Source organism: Elaeis guineensis, chromosome 8 (genome assembly GCF_000442705.2).
Source record: "Elaeis guineensis isolate ETL-2024a chromosome 8, EG11, whole genome shotgun sequence".
Taxonomy (NCBI): Eukaryota; Viridiplantae; Streptophyta; class Magnoliopsida; order Arecales; family Arecaceae; genus Elaeis; species Elaeis guineensis.
Window position 1 is genome coordinate 9,369,948 of NC_026000.2, and position 26,542 is coordinate 9,396,489.

Here is a 26,542-nt window from a genome sequence, read left to right on the forward strand (position 1 = left end):
ATGGTTGATTGAGGATGGTACTTTGATTAATATGAGCCAGGATGCCTGAATTTCTAGCTTGCCTCTATCCAAAAAGCCAACCTTTGTCAGCATGAAAATGGACAACCATCTACGAGTGTGCGACCTATTAGCTATCGACAGTAGGGGTGGCAGAGCATGGGACATTATTCGTCTCTCCGACTGTCCATTTGTTGATCGGATTCTTGTCATTTCGATACCTGTCCATCGGACTCAGCACTTGAGGGGGTGGGGTTGTTCTTGCTATTCCAAGGCCCCATAAGAGATCTCCCCAAAATGTGCAGGGCGGTGCTGAACAAAAAGATTGAGGCCGATTGGATTTGAAGGGTAGCTTCTCATCCCAAAGTGAGGCTCTTTATTTGGAAGGTGGCATAAAATTAGCTCCTGATACATATGTTATGCGGAGACGGATATGGACCTTCCGACTTCCTACCCGATCTACGGCTTCAAAGAGTGGATGGAGCATGCCCTTCTGTGTTCACTGAGAGCAAGACTGATTTGGAGGAGGGCGAGGGGCCAACCTTGAGAGGCGAGTGACAGCCTTTGACTGGATCCCTTTTTGGATATGATTCGCCAGACCGCCACTAGAGGGCTGATCTGTATCTGGAGGAAGGATGGCATATGTCGCTTATCACATATGGTTCTTTAGGTATAGTTTGATCTTCGATGTTGACATAGTGCTCATACACCACGTGCTGGAGAAAGCTATTGATCTGACTGAGAAATACTATTATTTCCATGCTGCTGGTCCGACCTTTGATGCTCTTAAGTCCTAAATCTCCCATCCTGCTCCTGCAACGAAATAGAAAATTATCTTCATTTCCTAAAAGCTCCCATCCTCGAGATTTTTCAAGATCAATTTTAATAACAGTGTCAAAAATGACTAGAATGCTCCTGGATTTATCATCCAAGGGCCAGATGCCAAACTGCTGGCAATAGGAGATCGTATATTTTTTAGCCTTCCGTCCCATGTGCAAAGCTTCAAACCATCTGGATAAACATCATTTATGCTAGACAGGTACTTCAGACGGAAAGAATCTGTATTGAGGATGATTCAGCAATGCTTATCAACTGAATACGAAACAACACGGGTCAACTAGAGGCCCACCTGCTTCTCCATGATATCTGAACTACCCTCAATGAGTTTGCTGGAGTGTCGGTCCAATATATCTTCCGAAAGACAAATAATGCAGCTAACTAGGTTGCTTCTTACATTTCTGCCCATTCTGAAGCCTGGATCTAACGATAGGATGAAACATGCCCACGGACCACGGATTTTTGGATTTCTGACCTCACGGATTGTACTCGCACCAGAGTTACGTGATCACCTGTCTGTACTTAACCAAAAAAAAAAAAAAAACACAGGAAAAGAGGGTAGCTTAGATGCTGAACCAGAAGCTTCGTGCTTATAAGCATAAATAACTTCGCTGAAAACCCTGCAGACATGCTATACTCATCCAGTCAAGATGTGATAGCCCATAACAAATTCCACATAAATTTATGCCGCTAATGGATGCTTGAGACCAAATAAACTATATCTGATATCACCATAGTCATACGATTAGATGACAAGAACCACAGTTCTGACATGTAAAATTCACCTGAACAGCACTGCTGCCACGCAAGTATGCCCGTTTGAATAGATGAATAGAAGGCTACAAAAATACAGTATTTTTCAGTCTTGCATAAAGATTTCACAGGTAAAGTCTCTCCAACGAGATCATATGAACTTTAGATTTAGACTTCCAAATGAGAAGGATGAAAGCTCACGACCCTGAAATACATATGAAAAGCCCGATACAGAATTGGAATGAAGTTTAAAGGCGGATGAGAAGCAGGCAGGCATGCCAGCTCTAGCATTGGAAATTTAGTGAATAAAAAACTTTATCATCATCAAAAATTTAATCACATGTACATATAATAATATAAAATTGCAAGCTTATTGGACAAATCCATTTGGTTTATTGCCGCTTTTATTATACCGCTTCTGCTGTTCCGTGTCATAGTGAGCAAAGGCAGCATCCAAGGCCTGAAACATGGGACTAAAAGACATGAGCATTGCAGGTCTTGAGTTGGATGGGCAGTTCAACAGGCATGCAAATTAAATGATTATCATAGAGGGAAAGATAGATAAGAAAAAGTCAAACAGTTTGCAGATCCCGGTACATGAACAAGCTCAAAAAATGTACCATTCAAATTCAATACGAAGAAGTCGATCTACATAATCTTGTTATCGACAATGGCACAAAAATTTTGATGTTTTGATGGAGATGTAAACTTGTTAGGTTGATATTGTTAATGCTGCATTTGAAATTACTGAAAACGCTACTTGAATGATCTTTGACACCACTTGACTGCCACAAGATATGCACAAATTCAACATGCATCAAGTCAATAAGTTCAACTATTGGCGGATGGCGAACACCATAGAAACTTCAATGTGCATATCATATTCGCAATAAGGTCTATAAACCATTGAATCATGTTTTCTTAAGGGCCTGTTTGAAAGCTTGATCAGTGATCCTTAACTTCCACAAGAGCAGTTGTCAGCTGAGGCAAGGTGGCTGGGGAAAGAAATAGGAGAATCAGGGAGGCTAATGAATTTCAACCCCAAAACATTAGATACCAAAATTAAGCCATAAAGCTAGATTTCAGTATCCGAAAAATATTGGACTATGAGATCAATAATCTTCCCATAACCCTGTCAATTTGTCCTGTGATCCACAATCTCTCCTTGCCTAACTCCAACCCTTGTGAGAGTTATCTGGAAGCCTGGCAACCAGGTGTGAGAAGAGGCCTTAAAGATTTCTTGTCTAAGAAGATCCATATATCTCATACTGCACTTGCTGGCTAGAGTCATTGAGTTGATTTAACCCCAAGGAAAAAAGTCCCAAGTTTTTTGTTTACAAATTCTTGCAAATAATAAACCGCCTGCCAGTTGTCCTAAATGGACTTAATGAGTTCTGCAAAAATTTACTGGTAATAATCATTAGTGAATGTCTTCGAACATGATTCTATACGAATTCTCAAGCAACACAAGAAATTGATCTAATGGTCAGCTTAGAGAACAAACATTTAAATATGATTACGGAGGCTAAACAAATAAACCACTGTAATGTTAGCAAAGACCACAGATGAGGATTACTTGCTTAGATCCATATGGTTTTATGTCTTGGTTCAAATGCTAACCAGAAACCAAGGTTGGTTTCAGAGTTATGGATGAGATTGATATACAAGGCTATATTTAATGCATATATGGGTAAATGATATTATTTTTATCATATATCTGTTTATTAGTTAAAATTCTGGGAGATATTTTTTCAGATCAAACTCGAAGTTTGCAAGTCCGAAGAAAATTGGAAGCATTTAGATGTTCCATTACGAAAACTCAAAAGAAAGACAAAAAATTTTCCAGCTTTCAGATTTTTGGAGGTCTTTGAGAGATCTGCAAGGTGAAAGAGAAAATGCATCTGTGGAGTGAATATTATCCCTAAGCTCCATATGAATTTCCAAAACCCAAGAAATCCCGAATCTGTTTCTTAAATTAAATAATCCTACTATTTTTCTGTTAAAACAATCATCTTCTAAACTCTCAATTCACTAAACCAATGGGCTCTAATATATCACTATCCTAATCATATATTCTTAGTCCTTTAGCCCAGTATGTATGAATGCATGCATGCACGTGTGTATGTATTCTGTATGTATATATGTATATGCAAGTATATGCGCATATAGCAATAAGCACAAGACTACCTGGAGCATGGGCTGAACTAGGCGAGAAACTTGATGCCGGAAATCTGACTGAACAGATTCCTTTGTCTCCTGAAAGTTTAAGAAATTCGAGACAGTTACATACTACAAATATTGTTCAAAACTTCCTTGAGACTTCATATATACTAGCAATGATATAAACCCAGAAGAGGAAAAATTAGAGTTTGACATGCAATAGTATAGCTCAGCATAATATGGTCCTCAGCAGATTCTGATATTTCAACTGGAGTTTCTACTGTATCATTGGTTTGCAGTAAACTTGGGAAGTAAGGGAGAAAAAAAGGAAAGAGAGGAGGAACTCGAAATGCATTTAATCTCTAAATCCAACAACAATATTTTTCAATTCATGAAACTTCAAAAGGACAACCCATCAATAGCAGAAAAATAATAAAACATAAGACTGGAACTAGAACACTCCCATCAGAATGTAACGAGGCAACAGACCTCATCCAAGTTAGGATAGTAAAGCCATGACATGTGCCAAAAAAGTGGAAAGAACTACCTCAGTAAGGGGAAAAAAAAAAACAAATTACTTCTTGGATTACAAGAAACAAGAACATACCTGTAGCTTATGATAGATCTGTGCCATAGCATCCTTCAATCTTAAAACCTGTTGCAAATGCAAGCAAACCAACAATGAAGGTGAAAACATCATGAGAATTACATATACAAACACCATTTAGTATGCAACTGAAAACTGCTAACTGAAGAGGGTTGGTATGGCATGAAACTAGAAAAAGAATGCATAATGGTATCTGTATTTCAATCTGGCTCTTTTCTTTAATATTCTCCTTCGAAACAAATCCAAATTCTGCAATCTCTCCTTGGCTACTTTAATGGTTGCAACTTGGTTGCTTGGGCGAAAATATGTCACTAATCCAGCCAAAAACAGAATAAATTGCCTTAATATTTTCTTTTACATTTTTTTTCTTATCACTCAATAGGTGAAGTCTGCCCTGCAACCAAATTTCTTGGTTGCTTGGTTACTTGGTTTCTTTAATATTCTCCTTCGAAACAAATCCAAATTCTGCAATCTCTCCTTGACTACTTTAATGGTTGCAACTTGGTTGCTCGGGCGAAAATTTGTCACTAATCCAGCCAAAAACAGAATAAATTGCCTTAATATTTTCTTTTACATTTTTTTTTCGTATCACTCAGTAGGTGAAGTCTGCCCTACAATCACTAAGCTGTTAGTCATATATGAAACATTTCCATCTCTCTCCATCCTTTTCATAATAAATAAACCCAGGTAACAAATAAAGTATGTTCAAGTACTACATTGTTGCTTAACTAGAACTGCAACTCCGACCACATATATCCACTAAAATTGCAATGTTTACTCTCTTTAGATTACACTAATACCAGCCTAGCATTTATCCCTTCTGCGGCCTTGCTGACCCATGCTATAGCAATTAGCATCAACAAATAACAAAGAAATATTATATCCAATAACAATCAATGCATCTATAATTGGTGTTTTAAAAAAAAAGTGAGCTTAGCAAACCCCAAATACAAGCCTCCTCTCACCAAGAATGCATCTGAAAAAAAAAACACTCTCCACACTTGAACTTGCTGCTCCTCCAAGAATGTAAGAAGCTTATTAATATACAATTTAACATGTGTTTTCTCATTGCCTACCAGATAATTCTTGCCATTTTAAATTATTTTTTAACATGCAAAAATTAAAACCACATATAGAATGTTATAGTATTTGCTTGACTATCCTCTCTTGTTAACATTTGGATTTCTCCCCAAGTGTTCATATTCCTTCATTCATCATTCCCTAACCTTCAAGATCTCAAAATAAAGATTCAATAACCAAGCCAATCATGTTTGTTCCATTTATCTTCCCGAAATCCATTTGAATCTGAACTGATAATCATGTAAGCCTGGCTTGCAGGCATATTAAAATGCATTCCTTGTAAGATAATATAAAAGGAAAGAAACTGAGAACACAACTAGAAGGATGCAGAAGAATTACTACTCCACAGACATCTTTATTCATTGTACCAATTCATTTTTTCAGGAACAAAGAGTTAGTTGGGAATCAGAAAGCTGGCCAGGTAAAACAACCCACCTTTCTAGGGCCCCTATGATATGATGAGAACATCTTGCAAAACCAAGAAACATTACCTTGTTATAGAGGTAGGCAGTTGTAATAGGATATGATGACCAGAAATGTCGTAGCAACTCCTGAATGGATGTCCAGTGCTGAAACAATCAACTGTCATAAGAGCAGTTTCATCTATTCTAGCAATACGGGACAAGCAGCATTACTTCCTTTGTGGTTTAAAAAAAAAGAATAGGGAATAGATTTCATTTTTTCTATGTGAAATAGTGCAGGATATGCAATTAATTTGACAGAATAAGAAAAGTAATTGATCAGATCGATTGATTAAGTTCGAAAGAGATTTTTATTTTCAAGAGAAATGTGTAAATGCTAGAACGCAATAAGGTGCAGCAACTCTTCAAGAGGCAAGAGGCAACTCACATGCATAAGTTCATCTTTAGTCCTGTTTGGCAGCCTATCCAGGACACTCTCCTGAGGGTTCTTTCCAAGATGATATTTAGTACTCGAAAGATACTGATTCAACCCATTAAGAACCTAGCTCATACCAGTGAGGTGGTTAGGTTTTCCTGCTCCATGCAATTATAATAACTGATAAATATTAAGCCAAATGAAGCAGTAATACAAGCAGACCATCTTACTAAGGATAACATAAATAAAATAACAGAAAAATTGGGATCAAGATATTCATTTCTTTAATTATAGTAACTGGTTTGAATGTGTCTACATTTGTTTCCCCCTTTAACCAAGATCATCATTTTACATATAATACTACATAGAAGAACATATAAGAACTAGACAGACAGCATAGATTTACTTAGCCTTTACATCATAGACTGTAACTGAACTGCATGTAAGAGAGAGAAAATGTGAAACTACTAAAACCATCTTCTCTAGACAGATTAAATGATTTGGATGGAATAGTTATATCTACCTAACAATGACAAGGCACAACGGCTACCATAACACCAATGTCATTTGTATTCTAGGTATTTCCAATATCATCCACAAAGTTAAGTAACCTACTTGAAATTCATTCAAGTAATACATCAAGAAGCTGCTAAATTAATCCGTATTGCTAAAGAAAGAAAATGCAAGTTGAAGAATCTTTTGGCACCTAATTTTTACATTAGAAGATAACAGTATTCCATGTCAAAAATTATCAATGTCGAGGAAGGTACACAAGGATTGTATAAGAAGTTAGCATTTTGAGATATCCCTTTATGATGTTTCCAAATCTGCTTTGCATACAGAGAACAGAAAAAACTGTATCATATTCTAAAAAAAAGGACCAAGAGATGGTACAACTTTGCTTTTCATTACTGACCTAACTAGTCCCCACTTCATGGACAACACACGCTCAGGTAAGAGACCATCTAGATAGGTCATCTAGATGGTTTGTTCAAACAATAGAAAATCTATATAAATATAGATAACAAGGCCCATTGTCACCATTATTTAAAGGAGAATTTTGCATAAATGGCCACTCACATTATCTGATTTGTAGAGATAGCTATATTTCTTTCTTCTTTCGATATTGGTTGTTTTCAATTTTCTAACCAAAATGCCCTCTGGCCCAAAGGTGGCAACGGGTCGGGTATGGGTCAGATCGATTGATATCCACACCCACCCCGACAGAAAAAAGCCATACACATACCCGCCCCGTAGCCATCTCGGGTTAGGGCAGGTCGGGCTCCAAGGATGGATCGGGTATACCCAAATCGGTCTCCCCTCCTTCCCCATCTCCACCACCGCCCACCGCCCCATTCGGCCATCCCCAAACCCTACAAAATATCATACTTCCACCCAGATTAAGCTCTCAAAACCTCAAGGGACCAACTCACACCACCACAACTCACAAAATTCCATATGCTTGAAAAAAACCCCAACCAGAACCTAAAAACCCCTCCAATCTCCCTCATGTGCTCTCCTTCCCCAATCGGGACCAACTCAGACAGCCACAACTCGCACAAAATCCCATATGCTCCAGAAAAAACCCAACTGGAACCTAAAGAACCCCTCCAATCTCCCTCAGGTGCTCTCCTTCCCCACAGATCTAAAAAAAAACCCAACTGAAACCTAAAGAACCCCTCCAATCTCCCTCAGGCGCTCTCCTTCCCCACAGATCTCCAAAAAAGAGAATGAAATGAAAAGAAAAAGAATTGAAAAGGAAAAAAATAGTCAATCTATGTGAGAAAAGGTCTTACCTATTAATTTTTTCTGCCTTTGTTTTTCGTTGATTTTTCCTATGTTTTCCACCATTTTTCCTCTGGTTTTTCTGTGCTGAGTCTCGATCGGGTGGGAGACTTAGAGTGGCCAAATAGGAAAGCTTAGATGATAGCTAGGCTTCCGACATCAAGCCGCCGCCGCTAGGGGTGGGGGAGTATTGAGAATTGTGTCTTAAAATCAATCGTGTGACGATTGAGTTTATCCTTGTATATGAATTATTGTTTAATAAATAAAAATTATTCTGATATTTTTTATCACAAAGTAACATCTTCCTTGAACTCTTGTGTTGTGATAAAATTCTTAGAACTATGTTAGTGTGCGATAAAAAGAGAATTTATCGTATAGTTCTTAAACATGTTTGCGACCAAATGATACGTCATTACATGACGATGACGTTTATCGAGTGGAGGTTGTTGTGTGCCATATACATTGATTGTCCTCTTAACCAAGAAGTGTGATGACACTGGTATGGCATACAAGTGAGATGTAGGGGTACATCATCATTAAATAAGTGACTCACCTACTGAGCGTTCTGCTGTCAAGAACTGCTCGCAAAACACATGGATATAAGTGTCCTTCAGACCTGAGATCACCATAGTGACTTGCAAACAACTCACTGTGCTTTGGTGCTGGACTATCTGAATTTCTAATGCAGTGACGGAAGACTACTAGGTACAATTAAGTACTTGAGAAGTCTATGTGTGGATTAAGATGGGGATTGACCTCTCCGAATTATTGGAGTTGATATATCGCTGTATTTCAATTTAGCAAAGTCTTGGCCAGGATAATCCATGAGATGAATTTGAAAGGTTGAAATACAATGCGGATGAAGCAATCTCAGTTGACAGTTAATCTAAGACCATCCTAGAGCATTCAGGATCAAAAGAATGAATTATGCGGTAACCATGTGCATGGGTTCTGAAATATTCTTTTGCGATAACTCGATCTATCTGGACGTCGGAAATCATTGCTAGATGGTATCTCGATTAGTGCAGAAATTGATTCCTGTGCTACTGGCTTAGTGTTTGAACCTATGAAGTCACGCACACAAGTCAGACAAAGTAGAAAAAAATTGACCTATATTTATATGTCCAATTTGGAAGTACTTGACTTGATTGAACATATAAGCTAACTTAATTGAGAATTAAGTTATGGGTCAAATGGGATTGAAGAGTTGATTATGTCTAGCTAGCACTACACATAAAATTCAGGTTCGATCCCGAAGATGAACAGTTTCTGATCTATAATTCATGGAGCATATAAAAGATTGGATTTAAGTACCGATTAATTTCAGATTAGATCTCAATTAATTAGTCTTAAATTGGGTCCAAAATTCAAGCTAGACTTGGTACAAAAGTTCTAAAGAGTTTGGGATTGACAGCCTTTCGAAATTATTTCGAATCAACTTCGAATTGAATTCAAATTAGATCCGTTTTGGATGAGATATGAGTATTCCTACTTGCACTGGGAATACCCTCCCATGTGGGCCGACCAACACCTGATATGAAGTTGATTTGGGGCATCCCATGTGGGTGAGGGAGTGGGTGCAAGTTGATTGTCGTATGTAATGACAATTCTATCTCATGTAGGAATTATTCTTCCATGAGTATTGGACCAATTCAAATCAGATTTGAATTAAGAGTCCTACTCTCATTGGGTCATGAGAATCATTTATAAATAGAAAGGATCTCTACCTATGGATGAATAGCAAACAAATCAGATTGAGAGAACAGAGAAAGAGAGAGAGAGGCGTGTGAAGAGAGAGATCCTTAATCTTCTCCTATATCTCTCCCTTTATTACCGCCTCCTCTCCTTGGGCGTGGATCCTTCTTGGGCGTCCCATCTGCTAGTGTGAGGTGTCACACCAACATATCTCCTCCCTCATTTGGTTAGCTTGCGAAGGCAATTGGATTGGAGTTCATTCCGCTTTTCTGCGGCGTCTGGCGTGCATGCGAAGTAGAGGATTTGCACATCCAGACCTCCGCGAATGTTTAATCCAGATAAATTGAGATTTGATCTCTGATTCCGCTACTAATCAGGTAAAGATTTGATCCTTAATCATGTAGATGAATAGAAAAATTTTTAGATGCAACCTGGACCTTCCTAAGAGAAATAGTTTCTTTCCCTTCAGGAAGGAGGGTAGGGACCTGCCGGGCTGCCGCTAGGGGTCGAAGGGAGTGGGGACCCGTCGAGCGAGAGGGAGAGAAAGCAGAGGGCCGAGGGGCGAGAGGGAGGGGGCGCGGGTTTGATGTAAATGAGAGAGAGAGGGTGGGGGCAAGTTTGATGTGAACGAGAGAGAGAGGAGGGGTTTTAATTTAAATAAAAGATATATTAGGATAAGTTCAGGGTGGAGTATATCATTATCTATATCCGATCCGAACTCACTTCGGATATTTTTTTCTAAAACCCATATCTGTCCCGTCTTTTAATCAGGTCGGATAAAACCCACCCCATTCGGGTTGGGTTGGGTCAGGTACCTAGCAGGTCAGGAAAAATTGCCATCCCTACTCTGGCTCCATAAACATGAATAATCTGCAACCAGTAATCAAATTTTACACTAGGTACATCTTTTAGTAAGATTTTGTGCACCCTGGAGGTGCATAGACGGATCCATAGATTGAGTGTTAAGGAATCTGTGCACAATCTAGATTTACATCACACTTATAATGCACTAGTTCATCTAAGTGTACATGTCACAAATTGTCCACTTGCTTATTTATGTGCATAACATAGTTTAAATGTGTGCAAATAGTTATTTTGGATGTGAACAGCTTATTAAATACTGAGCCTAAATTTGGTATTTAAGTGCACAAGATGGTTGAAATGTATGTAACCAGTGATTTGGGATGTGAGCAGCCTATTAAATACTTAGCCCAAACTTGTGCATTAGTTAGTCTGGATTTGTGCACTACATAACACGTGCACAAATCCACTTTAATCTGTGCATCACGCTATATGGGGCCAGGGCAAGTATAGTTAAAATAGTTGAAAAATGGTGATGCTGCAAAAATAAATGAAAATATGCAAATCTAAAAATTTAAGTAGCCATTTATGCAAAATATCCTATTTAAAGCCATCATCCAAAAATTCCTTGTCAAATTCCTTCTATTGTCATTATAAAAAGAAGTTTGAAATACAAGATATTTGATTCACTGTTAATCCAGATAAATTTACCTTGAGAGCTGCTTCAGGTTGAACAACTGGATTATTCAACCCTCGGACTTTCATCTCAGAAATCTGCTCCATCAAATGAACGTATGCCTCCTCAGTGCTTAGGCTGCAATCAATGGGTTTGGTTCCAGCATCAGTATCTCCGAAAGCTTTGAGAGCATTGGCTTGTTGCAAATCAAAGTACTCCCGTGGATCCTAATGAAATAACATAACAAAGAACCTGTTAGATAATGGCGTAACAAGCACCACATCATATCACAACAATCAATCGACACCTTGATGCAGAGTGGTGCATATGGGAGGCTATAAGGAGCCTGGAGATCCTCAATCTCAGTCATTCGAGAAACCCTCTTCAATCGTTCTTGGTTTGTCTTCTCATCTGAGGTTTCAGCAAACGACACCGCTGTGCAAAATTTATAGAACCAAGATAGAAAAATACCTAGTTAAGTTTGGTAACAAGTGAGATAAACACAGGGATGCACAAAAGATGAAAAGAAATAACATTTCTAACCCCGTTTGGACCTTGCAAGTGCTTCAGCTACCGTCCGTGTGTCTCCCAACTCCACATCTACATCCAAAAATGAAAATACAATGACAACTATAGTTTTGAGGATGGCAAATTTCTGACCTTACAGACTGAAAAAGCTCAAAATATAATCGTATAAACCCTAATGCATCAGAACAAATATAACAGTAATGCAGTCAAAGAACGGCATCACAAACTGGTTTTATCATGGGCATAACCTATATGTCACCAAACATATAGAACAATTCTAGGTCCAGTTTTCCTAATGACTGTCATCTATGTGGCACATAGCCCTATCCCTTCTACAATACTCAAGGAAAAGATGATTGTAAAAGTCATGTGTGGCACAAGTACGAGAGAATTGTAGGCAGCAGATTCAGACATCTGCATGATAAACTGTGCAAGCTGTTGCATGAGTTTTCACTCAAATCAATCACCAATACCCATCTAAATTTTAAGCATTTAAAACAGATTCTAAGCACTCCGTTATATGAGATTGACTGTCCACTTCATAAGCAATGTCATGATTACACAATTTTTTTATCATGTTGCATCAAAAAGAGAGAGCTAATAATGGAATAGAGAACCTAATTGCCAGCAAATAAGTATACGAATGCACCAGTCACTCTGTAACTGGTGAATATAGTCATGAATTATTCTACATTGTCCAAGGCAGAAGTTTAAATGTAATCAAAGCAAATACGGGAATTTGACCCTCAAGATATTCACTCAACTGCATGTGATGTTTATAATGAGTAAAGCTGCAGCTTCCTAAATACACGGAATCAAACTAATTTACGCTTGCGCAAATACACTTCTTGGATAATAAACTGACTGGGAAAACAAACAAACATAAGATAACAAGTAAATAAATTCAAAGTTTTTTAATGTTCTTCATGGACAATATATAAACAAAGAAATAGTTGAAATTGATAGCAACGACATATCATTAATCAAGAAAAATTAGCATATGAACAGATAACAGCTTGCCATTTTGCACTGGGTGGACATCGGCCCTCCTTTAACCTCAAAAATAGCTCTCCATTTCATAAATATGGCTAAAGAAGCAAAAGACAAGCTTAACAGGACCTAGTACAGGAAATATACTTGATCTTGTGAACAAGGAATAGATTGGAAAAAGAAAATTGAGTATGTATTCAATTAAAAAAAAAAAAAAAAACTAAAGGTGAGACAGGATTGGATAAATGAGATGGTGCTGGTGAAAACGAGAACAAGGCAGAATCCACAACAGTGTAATTAAAACACTTTTTCCCTAGTGTGCCATCATGTTGAAGGGCAGACCAGCAAAAGAAGTGGGGAACACAAAATGATACACAATGCGAGAGAGTAGTAGGTCATAAAAAGCCAATGAGAACTCAACGAATTTAGCAAAACCAACAACGTGCTGCAGGACAGATATTATGAGGGTTGCCTTGGCCTTGATGACATTTCCTTCATCAGCAAATACCACCAAAGCCAACAGACTTATCCCAGAAACCCAATACTTTTCACAGCATAATGCCATTTTCAGGATTCATAAAACTGAAATGCCACAATTTTGCATAGGAATATATGTGTGTGCGTGCGCGCACATGCACGTATAAAAGTTAGTTTGTTTAACAGCATTCAAGACAAATGCAACCAATCGAAAAGCTACAGAAGATAATTTAATCTTGTATAAGAATGATGAAATGTTAGATTTATTTGCTTTGCTAACAAACAGAAGGGACATAGCAATTAAGTAGCGTAAACAGCACGAACTCATACTACCTAATGCCCTTCCTTCAAGAACAACAGCTGCATGCCGATTAAGATCCTGTGAGAGGGTCCTCCTAGCTATGTCATTCTCAGCATCAGCAGTCTCCTTACTACCATCCTGAGGAAGTCCATGATCCTGCAAGTCACCATAAGAGGGGCAAAAAAGAGTCCAATAAGAAAAAACCACTAAAAATACTTAAATAAATTTGTCATAATCAACTTTTTTAATCTATAATTTAGAAGATAAATGTTGTATGAAGTTTACATATCCTAATATTGAACTATCAACCAAAGGGAAGAATTGAATGGCTTATTATGGAGGATATTAGTCTCATTAAGTTTTAAAATCCCAACATCTATTCAATAAGTAATTGTCACACATAATTTATTTGTTCATATTGGGTTCATATTTATGTTATACAAACATGTCCTCACCAATTGTATGACTTCTAACAATTACTACTTTTCTAAAGCAATAGAATGCATTTTTTTCCTAAATTTTCTGGATTTTAGTCTTTCAATAATTTGCTTCCCAGATCTTTACCAAGTAAGAGAAGATAAATTGATGCTAAAGATTTTACCAATGTGGTAGGTGCCTGCAGGTATCAAAGCATGCATATAAAATGAATATCGGATTCTTAATGTGTAAGTAGATTGCAAGCATAATGTATCTTAATATCAACATACTGCTTGAAAAGGAAGAGTCTTCACAAGCGTGTTGGTATGTGTCACATGACTAGTTTCTTAATGTACAAATAGATTGCAAGCATATAGTATCTTAATATCAATATACTGTTTGAGGGGGGAAGCCCTCACAAGTGCGACAATATCTGTCACATGATTAGCACAATGAATTTCCCAAAGTTGTGGACTCATAGACATCATCATACCAAGCCACACATTATATGTTCAAATATATTAAGTAATGAAAAACTTCTCAAAGTATAGGTATCATGCTCAAGATATCTTTTCCTCTTTTTTCCCCACCATAATTTTGAAACACCAATAATTTTTCTTTTCAATTCATTACTTAAAAAAATCCTGAGATAATATAAAACATACATAGGGGACTTCAGAACCACAAGTCTAAATACAACTACCATGCTGCAATCAATACAAGAAGCATTAACTTAGCATGAGAACTGCCTAATAAGGAAAGCAAAGAACCATAAATCTTCAATTTTACCATCCAAAAGCTGATGTCGCATGTGACATGCACTATGATACAAAATAGATAGAAAAGTACTCCAAGGTTCCATACTTTGTCACAGGAAAAAAAAAAAGAACATTGTTCCAAAACTATCAAAATAATACATAATATGGATTCCTCAGTTTCTCAAAAGCATACGATGAACATCACAGCATCATCTAAGAATAGAATTAAAAATAAGCATGGATCATTTACATACAGGAAGATGGATGTAGTCATCCCCTAAATCAGCTTCCATATCTAATGTTGGATCAACCCGTCTAATCTGCAGACAAGAAGAATGCCAGGAAACAGAAGGATACATGCATAAGAAAGGTTCATATTGGCCTGCAATGTGACAGCTGTTGCACTAGAAAACGCACATGTGAGTGTGACTAAATATGTCCAGATGCTGTAAGGCATGTACCTTACGGCGGGCTTCATTGGCCAATATGTCATCATTCTTTAGAAATACAGCAAGTTCCTCATCATTGGCTGCTTCTGCTGCAGCAGCTACAGAATTTTTTGTCCTGTGAAGGTATTCCGCTCGACAGTATTTTGTCCAGAAATCCTTTTCTGTCATCTGGATGTTTCAAAAAAAATGATAACAAAATATAAGAGAAAAATAAGATATCTTCAAGACTAGCATGCTTTAAAATCAGTATCATTACTTTGCTTGGGACGAAATTCAGAAATGCCCGATGAACAGCAGGCTTTTCAGCAAAAATCTGCAAGATATTTGCAAAATTAGAAAAGAATTGCTCAAAAAGTATGTTCATTACAAACTTACAATGAACTAATCATAAACACCAACCAAATATAACTGATGATACATAAAAGAATAGTCCAACATCACTATAATGCAAGCCTGCCACCCCCTCTCTCCCTTCCCTCCTATCCATGTGTATGCATGCACATTAGTGTGAGGTTGTAAGTTCATTCACCAGATAGCATGTAACAATGTATAAGAGAACCAAAGACATATCATGGTGGCATTGTTCCTAAGTCCCATCTCCATGCACCATGAATATAACAAAACACGAGCCACTAGCTAAATCACAGACTGTCATGAAAGAAGAGGTAATCTGAGGCTCACTCATTGCCATTGGCCAATATATGAGATCAGAAAGCAAACTTACATACTAAAACTCAAGAAAATAGCTCATCAGCTTTGTTTGATGAGATAAGTGACAGCTGAAAAGCACATGAGGTAGTTGGTGACTTGATGCAATATATGGTTCACAATCTCAGTACTAGACCCCGTACCAGTACTATGTTGGTACAAAGTGTTGCACGCATGATACAACGATCAGTTCCGCATACAGATATTCCGTACGTCCCCTCATACTAAGTATCGATTTGTTACCGGCATGGTATGATATGCCCAGTATGGGGTGGTATGCACCGGTACTGCAAACCTTGGTGCAACATGGTTTTGGTGAAAGCTAGTAAATTGTAGGAAAAAGTAAGAGAATGTTGAACAAAATTTTGCTATATGAATAAATTTGTATAAGTTGAAGATGCACATGAGAAATGTTTTGGTGAATACAGGCCTCTAGTCTTACGCCATCACAAGCAGACGACAAAGATAAACTATTTTTTTCTTTCGGCAACATGAAATTACACAATTACCTCTATAGCATCATGTGTATCATAAAGTTGGGTGGTGAACAATCTCTGTTATCTTACACCCAGATCATATAAATAGCACTATTGTCCCATTCATCCACCCGAAATTCAACCTCTAAGTAAAAAACAAGACAGTCAAATGCTACTCCCCCTTATGTTTCAGGGTCCTGAAAATATGGAGGTGAATTATTTTCTTCTCCAATTCAAGCAGAACTTAGTATATATGAAATTTGTTCCTACCAATCTAACACTGACCAGCCCCAAAGAAAAATTTCCTTCAAGTCACACTTTTATTAAGATTTTTTTACAATAAAATTAAAAAACTTAAATGAGATGACATAATAACAAAAACATAACTTCTCAACTTCTAAGCATAAGCAGGTAAAGGTTAGAAGTTAGAACCAATGCCTCTCAGGCACTTTCCACATGCCCTCATGATAAGCAAGTTAGTAAAATATATTAACCGAGTTGGGCTTTATACAATATCCAGTAAAAGTCTTTTCCTTTTCTATAAAGGGAAGGAAACCCATGCAGATATTTCCATTACAAGCTTTAACACTAAAAAATGGCCATGTGAATTAATATCATATCTTAACACACTTGTATAGGTGCAGCTCCAGCATCAAGGCAGCGATACAGCACCAAAGTTGTCCCAACACAATATAAAAAATTATAACTATTTTTTTATTTCTCTTTCCATTTTTCACATTTTTTTCAAATAATGGAACCTTAAATGCTAATGTAAGTGCATACATGAAATGATAGGATAGCCAGTACTACACTAACATACCTGGTGAATAATCTCTGGGGTAAGGCTAAAGGTGACTTTGTTGGTCTGCAAAGGAATGTCGGCAATGAACGTCAAAAAACTTCCATAACAAGTAAATACAGACTCAAACAAAAAATGAGAACTGAGACAAAGTTTGCAACAAATCCTAGAATATATTGAAATATATTGAAGAATCATTTTTTTTCTACCACAGCAGTTAACTGCAGTGAAAGCAACAGTACCCTAGATTACATTGACGGTAAAAACAATATAACTAGGATTAACAGTAACTCAAACACAGGTTCCATATTATACCCGACCGTCAGTCAGTGGCCTAACATCTGCGAGCATAGCACTTTTGAATCCTGCTTGTTGCTTTGATGTTCTCTGAGCATCATCATCAAGTAAACTCTGCATCCAAAACAAACCAAAAGAAAAGTTTACTATGATTTGCATGAAAAGAGGAGGATAAAGAAATGCTTGTGCCAAAAATATCTAAATATAAGTTGAACAAAATGTTGACCTTCCTTGTTGCCCAAAACTCAGATTCTGTTAACACACCACCAATGACAAATTGCTTGTGCAGTTTCTGCAATTCACTGTAGAAATTACCTTTTAGTTCAGTAATTTGCAAAATTAAGATACTTAAAAACTGCAAAAATCAGCAACTGGCTCCTTACAAGGCTCTTAAGTCCATACAGCAGATTCACACAAAGCCCTTGGATCTCAGTTTCAAATTCATACACCAATGTTGACTCTAATTATTTAAAGTGAAACTACAGTAACCAAGAATTGCTTCTTTCCATAGTTTATTATTTTAAAAATGCTCCAGACCTTCCAAAAAAGTTATAAACTTGGAAGCATTAACATTTCAAAGATACTGTCATGACATAAGAACCATATAATCAAAACCATGAAGCTAGGTCCCATTTATTTGGAGTTGCTACAATGTAGCACCACCAAAATGTCTTCTGTACATGCTCTTGAGAAAACCACAGCAAGAAGCAAAATCAGAAAATAGAAGATTCATCATCATCTGCTTCCCACATTATCAATCTGTACTGCCAACAATCAACATAATATTGACATGAAAAGAAAACTAGTCCATAAGTGGATAGTGAGCAGTCAAACCTGAACAGAAATTAAATGTTCTGTTATAAAGACTCATATCAGTGAACCAAAACAAGAAAAAAAGGCATTTTCTAGATCATTAGCTTCAAGACAAACACTTCATTCTTTTTCCTCCAATCTGTCAATGTACTGTGCCTAAAAAGAAAAGCCATATATCGTACCACTAGATTCATCAACCAGAATTCTTGCTAAATATGATATACTGCTACTGAAAATCCACCTCTGGTTCCCATCAAAAAAGACTAGCAGAAGCCTAATCTTCATCAATTTTAGCTGGAAAAAGCATGAGCAAAGAGTTCAATTACTTATGGCTCATATCGAGCCAAAATCTGACTCTATTCCCCTTACCAAACCTTAACCTCATCCCCATCTAAAAGAAAAGAATTAAGCTCTTACAATGTCCATTCAAATCCCAGAAACAGATCCCACCTGGTCGCTACATGGTTTTCCCATTAAAACCTATTTCCATAGCCATCGTATAAAGCCCCCTTGTATTAATTGCATTACCTTCCAGGCACCAAATATACCCACTAATCTCCAATAAAATCATTCCACCAGAAAATTCCAACACTGCAGCTTAGTTTATCTTCAGTCAATGGGAGCTCAAATGCTTAGAGGTTTCTTGCAACACTAATTCTAGTAGTTAGATGACTCTCATGCATAAGAAATTCAAATGAAGCACTTTTCTCCAGATTAAACCTCATCCAACTCGCTCATTTAAAACACAAAAGGACAATATGAAAGTTCACAATTTTATAGAGAACCATTAAAATAGGATGACAACCCAAATTCAGTTGCCGAATAATTACACATCCAAGTCAAACAATATATCATCTTCCATCTCCATCCTTAAGGACTGCAAATCCAAGTGGTTAGAAACTTTAATGATGACTCCAGTAACAAGTTTCAATAATTGGCAAACGTGGGAATCTATTTCAGTCTATTACAATGATAAAAAAAAGGCTGACCAATATACAGTGGAGAGATCACAAGTATCGCAAGTAGTTGGCACATTATAATATTTCACGTTTTCAGAAAGATAGGAGAATTATATATATATATATATATGTAATGTGAACTTCCTGTACTTTTAGAATGCATATGCATAAATCCTTCATTTTGCATTTGGGAAAATCAGTTTTCACATTAATAATATCCTGTCCTATTTAATCTGTACTGCATAAATACCTATTTTTCACTTTTGCATCATTGCACTGATAATTGATTTAGAATAATGGAAAAGTCTGTATAAACAGATGTTCATCAATTGAGTAAAACTCCCATATAGTTGAGTCAATTTTGAGATATAGACAGAAGAGCAAACAAATAAAGTGAAAATGTGGAAGCAACATGACATAATCACATACAATCTAGAATATAACATACACGAATGACCACATTACATATCAAATTCTAAGCTCTAGGCTCAAAAATGTACTGGACTTTAGCTTTAGGACATTAAATAAAAAAAAGGAATGCATAGGGACTCAAACATGCATGAATCAGACCATCAAATGGTTCCTTTACAATCTTCCACCGATTAAACAACGAATAATCCTCCATTGCACGCCACACACGTATTGGAACAATAAATAACATGTTCCATATGTGGTTCATCACATTTTGGAGTAGTCAATAATTCGCTCCAAGTCAAAAGTCTACTTAAATAGCATTTATTACCTATTAAAACTTGGAGGTTGTTAAGCTTCAATTATATTTTATAAATGTGGAATCATGGAATGTCCTTTTAGAGTTTCAATATCTATTTATTAAGCTTCCAGCATGTATTTCCTAGAGTCTATGGAAGTAATTGTGGCATCTTTTAGAAAATTGAGATGTATTATTGTCATGCTTCAATGCCAGACGCCTCCGTCCCCAGCAACCCAATAGAACAAGTCATCAAATTGTGTTTGGGGGTACATCTATGATCCACTAAGAGAAAGCCACCATAGAAAAAGGCTATCTTAGGCGAAGTAAAAAGAGAAAAGAAAAAAATGGTGCTTGAATGAAGGAAAAGAAAATTATTGCGAATTGTCGGGAATAAAAAAGAGTCATGTAGTGCCTATACAGAGTCATGTGGTAGAGAATGAATGGGGAATGAAGAATTGGTTGTTTAAATTATTTCTGTTTGAAGTTATTAGCGGATTCTGCTTGATATCTTCAATCTCTTACGGTCTTACCTCCCCTATGTTAATATCTTCTCCCTCTTTTTCTTAGCCCCCCTACTATTTCTGACGTCACTCCAGCTTGCTTGTCAAACCAATTTTATATATTTTTCAGCAGACTGAGAAATCATCTGCAGGAAATATATGTCTAGCTTTATTAACCATTCATGATATGGTGAAAAATTGAACAATCTAACTGCTGTTTCACAGCATAAGCAGGAGAAAGAACAAGTATAAATAGATGGCATGCATGATGGAATCAAAATGATCCTAAATAGAACATAACTTAAGGGTATATCATAAATAACAAATAAAGAGCCAAGGTCAACAACAACAGAAAGCCCATGATAATGCTTAATGGCAGGCAATATAATTCAAAGAATAAATATATTTATGTAGATGTTATGATGAGACTGTAATAGGCATAATGTAATAGGAACAAAGAAAAAAGTTTGAGTAGCAAAATGATATCCGGGTTATCAATAAACATGGCAGTACAGACATAGCCAGAGTAAGTTACCTATCCTCTCTCAACAATTTCATTCGGTGCTCCATCTCTGTGGTGCTAAGTTGTTCACCATGAATTGCAGCAGCAGGTTTTTCAGGCACTGGTTGCTCATTTTGTTTAGAGGACATCAAAGCCTGAAACTTCCCTAGAACTTTTCCTGTTCAGATGCCACCAGCTATTACATATTTAGGTAAATAAAACACATTGGAAATAAAAAGGTCAATAGATATATTATTCCGAGTGTACATATACGTGTATCAATTATCAGTTGTTTAAAAGAAAAAACCTACAGTGCTATGGATTATTTACAACATTTGAAACATTTGAAAATTTATTTTAAAAAAAAAAACAGATGTTAAAATTTGAAGAACTTGAAATTAAAATTAAAAAGAAAACGATGGTCAAAAGTTTCCAACTTTCCATAAAACGCATTGGGTGGGTGTAAAAACAAAATTAACATGTTGATGGCAAGATATTGTCTTTAATTTATTGTTTAGAATGATCCAGACCAGAAAAATTTGGTTCCTGCAGGTCTTAGGATGTTCATGATCAATGAAATGGATTCTTGAGTTATATGGTCCACTACGCATTTTGGTTCCTGCAGGTCTAAAGATGCTCTTGATCAACAAAATGGATTCTCAAATTATATGACCCACTGTGTGCTCACTGATGACTAAGGATGAAACACCCAAATGATATAGTAGTTTGTTTTAGGCATTAAAATAGTGCAGCCCATGATTAATAGTCCGGATTTCAATTTCATATTGATATAATACAGGCTCAAAATCTTATCAAGGAGATCATAGCTGAACTCTTTCTCCATCTATAAATGTAAACATATGTGTGCATGCAGCCATAGCACACGTGCATATGGATGTACACAGAAACAAAACACAGAGTTGGAAGTTAGGCTACTACTCTTGAGAGGACCAGGTATATACCATCTTCTCAACTATTTTGCTTCAAATTTTCAAGATAATATTCCTTCCACATGTACTAATAGGAAAATCCTTTTTGAAGCATGTAAAAAGGTTCAGAGGATAGCATGCTCCTCTAGGGGAAGCATAGTCTAACAGTAACATATATCCCTAAGATACTAAAGGTCCCCATGAGCTCACCAACATGAACCTGACCTTGAAAATAGTATCCAATAACCATTCATCTTGCATTATAAACTTCAAGAAGCAACAAATATATCACTAGAAAGAATTCTGACCAAGAGTCTAAGCAAACTAGGACTGAAATTCCACAAACCAAATTTAATTAGCTTCAACAATTTATGATCAAGCTTCATGTAAACTGAATATATGGGACTGGGTCACCATAAGCAAAAGCCAAACGATGAAACAATTTGTACAATATCAAATTAATACTAGTATCTAGCATTATAGCTAATAACTTCAGCAACATAGTAATACAAGATGCGTGATGGACAGAATAGATTCCAACAGAAATATGGCAGACAATAGGCTCCTAAAGAGTATTCAGCCAAAAAGAATATGCTGACTTCTAGGAAACTGATTAAATTGAGAAAACATCATCAGAATACCATTCAATGAATATTAAATTACAAAGATCACATTAAAAGTCAAGGGACTTCTTTGCAAGCTCATTTTACACGTGACATATTTTAAATATGGTGCCAACCATAAGTGAACATAATGATTCTACCAATACTGCTCCAAATAAGTAATATCTACACATTAAACCAAAAGAAACATGATGCTATGTCATCATGAAATTATACCATGCCAGGCAAAACATAAACCATTCAAATCCTACAGTGAAACTAATTGCAATGACACTAGGGACACATCTTCAACCAGCAAAGCATGACCATTTTTGTACGTACTAGTAAAATAGCAATGGAAAGGCATCAGATGAACAAAATTTCAAATGTATCATACAAATAAGAAAGCTAATTTTCTCCAAGCGATGAGTGATTTAAAGACTTCTACATGCACTATAATAAGGTTAGATCACATATGGTTCAAAATTAGTCCCAAGAACACATCATTATGTCAAAGACCACAGAGAAGCATGTTGAGTTCTGCAACATTGAACAAAATCATACAATAAGATGCCAATAGCCTATGAAACTCTAATTGATCTCCACAGATACTCAAAACAGCCTGGAAGTAAAAACTACAGGATCATCATATTCACAGGTTAAAGCACTCCTAACCTATCCATTCCACATCTGACTATATTGTGCAATCATTGTCCTCAACTAGTGGTAACAGAGTGAAACATGAATCAGATGAGTAACTGAATGGTAAGTATACCAACAACTTGGGACTGATCTCCCTGAAGAACGAACCAATGCTAAAGGAAAGCAAAATATGCCAATATAGGGGCTCCCTCTATTTAACAAATTTTGGAATAGAAAATAAATATAGTCAGGGACCCCATGTAGATGTTGGCAAAGCTGATGAAACTATCATGTAAGAGATTGAAATTTACCTACAAAATCTCGGCAAACATTGCGGTTAGAAAAATTGTCAAACTCAAATATGTAGCCTCCACCCTGAAATAAATGTAAATATATCAAGCACGCTTAATGCAACAGCAAAAGGTATAAAGCATGAAATAAATTAAATTTACCATGCTATAAAATATGCATGTTGCCTACAAATTCTATCATGTCCAAATCTGTTCACCAATGTATTTGAGGCATACAACTTTCATGAATTACGTAATCAACGGTTACATGATAAACAATACCTTCTCAGAATCTTGTGTAAGATTCAACAATGCTTGTTTGGAACCATCTTTGCTGAACTTGTGACCTAAAATTCAGATAAGAAAAGAAGCATAATCAAATAACATTAACGTAAAAGACCAATTATAAAGGATGCCAATCACTTTTTCCTGTCCCAATTTACCAAACAGAGTCTCAAAGCAATAGAATTTTTCAGAGACAAAGTTGGTAGTATTCATCCTATGGTCATTGAGCTGTTGTTCTGAATGTCTCTTCAAAACAGGGCCAAAGATATGAGCTCTTTCATAATACACCATTTAATATCTAAAGATGGCAAACTCAGAAATTTAAGTGAATACTATAGTTTCCTTGGTCAATGATTGGGTACTGTGCTTCTAGAATTGGAGACTGGTTTAAGCACCTGGCATCATAGGTTGTAGTCCAGGAAAGATCTTTACACACAAATAGAGAACATAGGTCACAAGATCATGTGAAAGTTGAGTGAATCCGTGAACATCTTGCGTCATTCCACCAGATGCTACTTAACCTTAGATCCTGCATAAGTTTATGCAGAAATAAGAGTTATATTTGGTTAGGCATGCACAATCTTGGAGCCCATATAGATGCTCCAAAGAGGAGTGGGTCTATTTCAAATGTGAGTTTGGGACAGAAGTGCAGTGTAGTGAACTGTACAAAAGAAACATAAAAGTTTTAAAATATGGTGTAAAAGTCTGAACACCTCCTAAGAATCTGAAAAGCAGCCATCAAAAAACTCATATCAAGCATTCAAAAAAATTCAATAATTGAGAATTTTATATATCCACCGATCAAAAGTACATAAAGAATGAAGAAGTTTATAGATTCATCACTTCTTCAGCATTATGGCTGCAAATTCAATGATTTTTGAAAGAATGTTTTTGATCTCTTCTGTGTCTGACAATGTCAAAAGAACAAGAGCAGGTCACAGCTTTTGACATGGTCAGGCTGAAATCAGTCTGAATGCACCAGTCATAAATAATTTTGGGATGCAACCAGATACTGATTTGGCCTACGTAGCATCAAAGCAGGAATATTTCTATCATAGCTAGTTGGACCCTGCTGCATCCCACTACTTGAACGAGCTACTTTGGCAAAACATGGGAATTTCTAACGAGATGTTAAAGTCCTTCATCAACTAAAACATGCTATTTAATTGAAAATTTAACTTTCTCCCGGGATCTTAAAAAAAATATATATATATATATATTATGGTCCTTGGTCCTTGGCTTCCCTTAAGTAAAGGGAAGTGGGCACCCACTTGATCCTATAGAATGCATCAAGTAACTATTCTTTCATAAGGCCTAACCACCGTTAAAGAAAAGAAAAGAAAAAGGACTTCTGCCTTCACAGCTTAAACATATCCTTCACCTACACTATTTCAAATTTATCCTATATTACAATTCAGGTAAAGGTCTACCATCACTTGTAGGACAAGATGAGAAAGAGAGGAGATTTCTTAATGTCGGGCTAACCAAATCCCCCATTAAACAAACCAAGTTGGGAAAAAGCGTATTACATAATGCAATTTGAAGATGATATTCATGGATACAGCTGTATCATGGAAATTAGTACCACTGCATCCAATTAATTTGTATCTGCTCTTGGTAAGCATCGAAAGTTGCTTTCTTTCTTGGGTCCGTGATAGAAGGAGAGATGCTAAAAAATAAAGAAGAGTTAAAACAAAAACCATAAAGATGATAGAATTCGAGGAGACAATGCTAATTGTAAAAACAAATTGACAAGGAACCGGTTGAAAGTTCTTGTGATCCACCAGATGTGGATGTGACACTCAATAGGAGTATAGAAGTGTGGGGATAGGGAATGCTCCTATTTTCCTAGTTTAAATCCAACATTCTGCTCTTACCATCAACAAACAGATTAAAACTGTTTCTTTGTTTGAAAAATTTATTGCAATATTTTCTGTATACTACAATTCATGTTCTTTTTTAAGGGGTGAAAAAGAAATTAACAAGAATCATTTTTAGATTGTCAAACTACACCAAGGTGCTAGAGTTTAGAAAATAAAATGTATTATTGTTAATAAAAGATTTTTTTTTCTATAAGATTAAGGAATACAGCAGCCAGTACCTTTAATACTTCTAAAATCCACATTAAGCTTCATTGCTGATCTAGGATCGTTTGGAATGAATATAAATTTTTCCTCAGACTGCAACCACAAGGCAACATCGATCATCAGCAAAGAGAGGATATTACTCAACAATGGCAATCGACTCAATAACCATCAATAGAAAAGAAAACGATAAACACGATTTATTTCAAGAAATGTCCTGATTCCAAGCACACATATGACTAAAGCTTCCACTACAAGTTGATCCAGGCAAAGAGTTTCCAAATTGTTCACAAAGAAAGACAGACATCAAATACTAGTCCCAAACCAGTCAACAATTAACAAGAACATCAAACTAACGATCTAAAAGCATGTCAAGAAGGAGGAGCACACAAAGCAGCAAGAATTCAAGAAAAAGAGGAAAGGAGTGGAATGAAGAAAAGATCCACCATCTTGAGCACTCCTGGAATCCCAGGCTCCTTGACCATCGTTTTATACTTCGCCGCCATGTTGATCACCGCCATTCCCCCGATCAAAATGGGAATCAACGGAAACAGAGGGTGGCGGAGGCGCTAGCGAGAGCGAGAGCGACGGCTAGGGATCGCAGATTAGGGCACGAGAGAGTTGCTGGCTTTGTGGCTTCTGCGATTGATCAGAGACCGGGGACGGAAATCTAGGGTTTCACTCCGAGAGGTGAGATCGGATTGGAAGAAGGAAGAAGTAGTACCGCTCGGACGAGAGACAGAGGTGCTCCCTCCGACGTCGTCGCAGGGGAATAAAGATAGTCGGGGGAGGTGGC

At 36.7% G+C, this 26,542-nt stretch overlaps 1 protein-coding gene across 4 annotated transcripts; it reads right to left on the reverse strand.

The window, feature by feature from the left end:
* Positions 1-1,535: 1,535 nt before the first annotated feature.
* Positions 1,536-26,534, reverse strand: LOC105050366 (general transcription and DNA repair factor IIH subunit TFB1-1). Of its 4 annotated transcripts, XM_073261961.1 has the most exons (21): positions 26,193-26,233; positions 25,764-25,842; positions 24,058-24,191; positions 23,660-23,724; positions 23,399-23,462; positions 20,948-21,092; positions 17,655-17,730; positions 17,447-17,542; positions 17,153-17,197; positions 15,405-15,461; positions 15,161-15,316; positions 14,954-15,019; positions 13,557-13,680; positions 11,772-11,828; positions 11,536-11,663; positions 11,264-11,455; positions 6,284-6,397; positions 5,926-6,003; positions 4,355-4,402; positions 3,775-3,843; positions 1,711-2,047 (listed from the first exon to the last, which is right to left on the reverse strand). In XM_073261961.1, exons 3-21 carry the CDS (start codon positions 24,161-24,163, stop codon positions 1,958-1,960), a joined length of 1,776 nt encoding a protein of 591 aa, XP_073118062.1. In that variant the 5' UTR covers positions 24,164-24,191; positions 25,764-25,842; positions 26,193-26,233; the 3' UTR covers positions 1,711-1,957. The 4 variants fall into 4 exon arrangements, 3 of the variants coding, with proteins under 3 accessions (XP_010928645.1, XP_073118062.1, XP_010928646.1); XM_010930343.3 differs by lacking the exon at positions 24,058-24,191 and having other exon boundaries at positions 1,536-2,047; positions 26,193-26,532; XR_012143389.1 differs by lacking the exon at positions 24,058-24,191 and having other exon boundaries at positions 1,845-2,047; positions 5,926-6,016; positions 26,193-26,534.
* Positions 26,535-26,542: the final 8 nt, after the last annotated feature.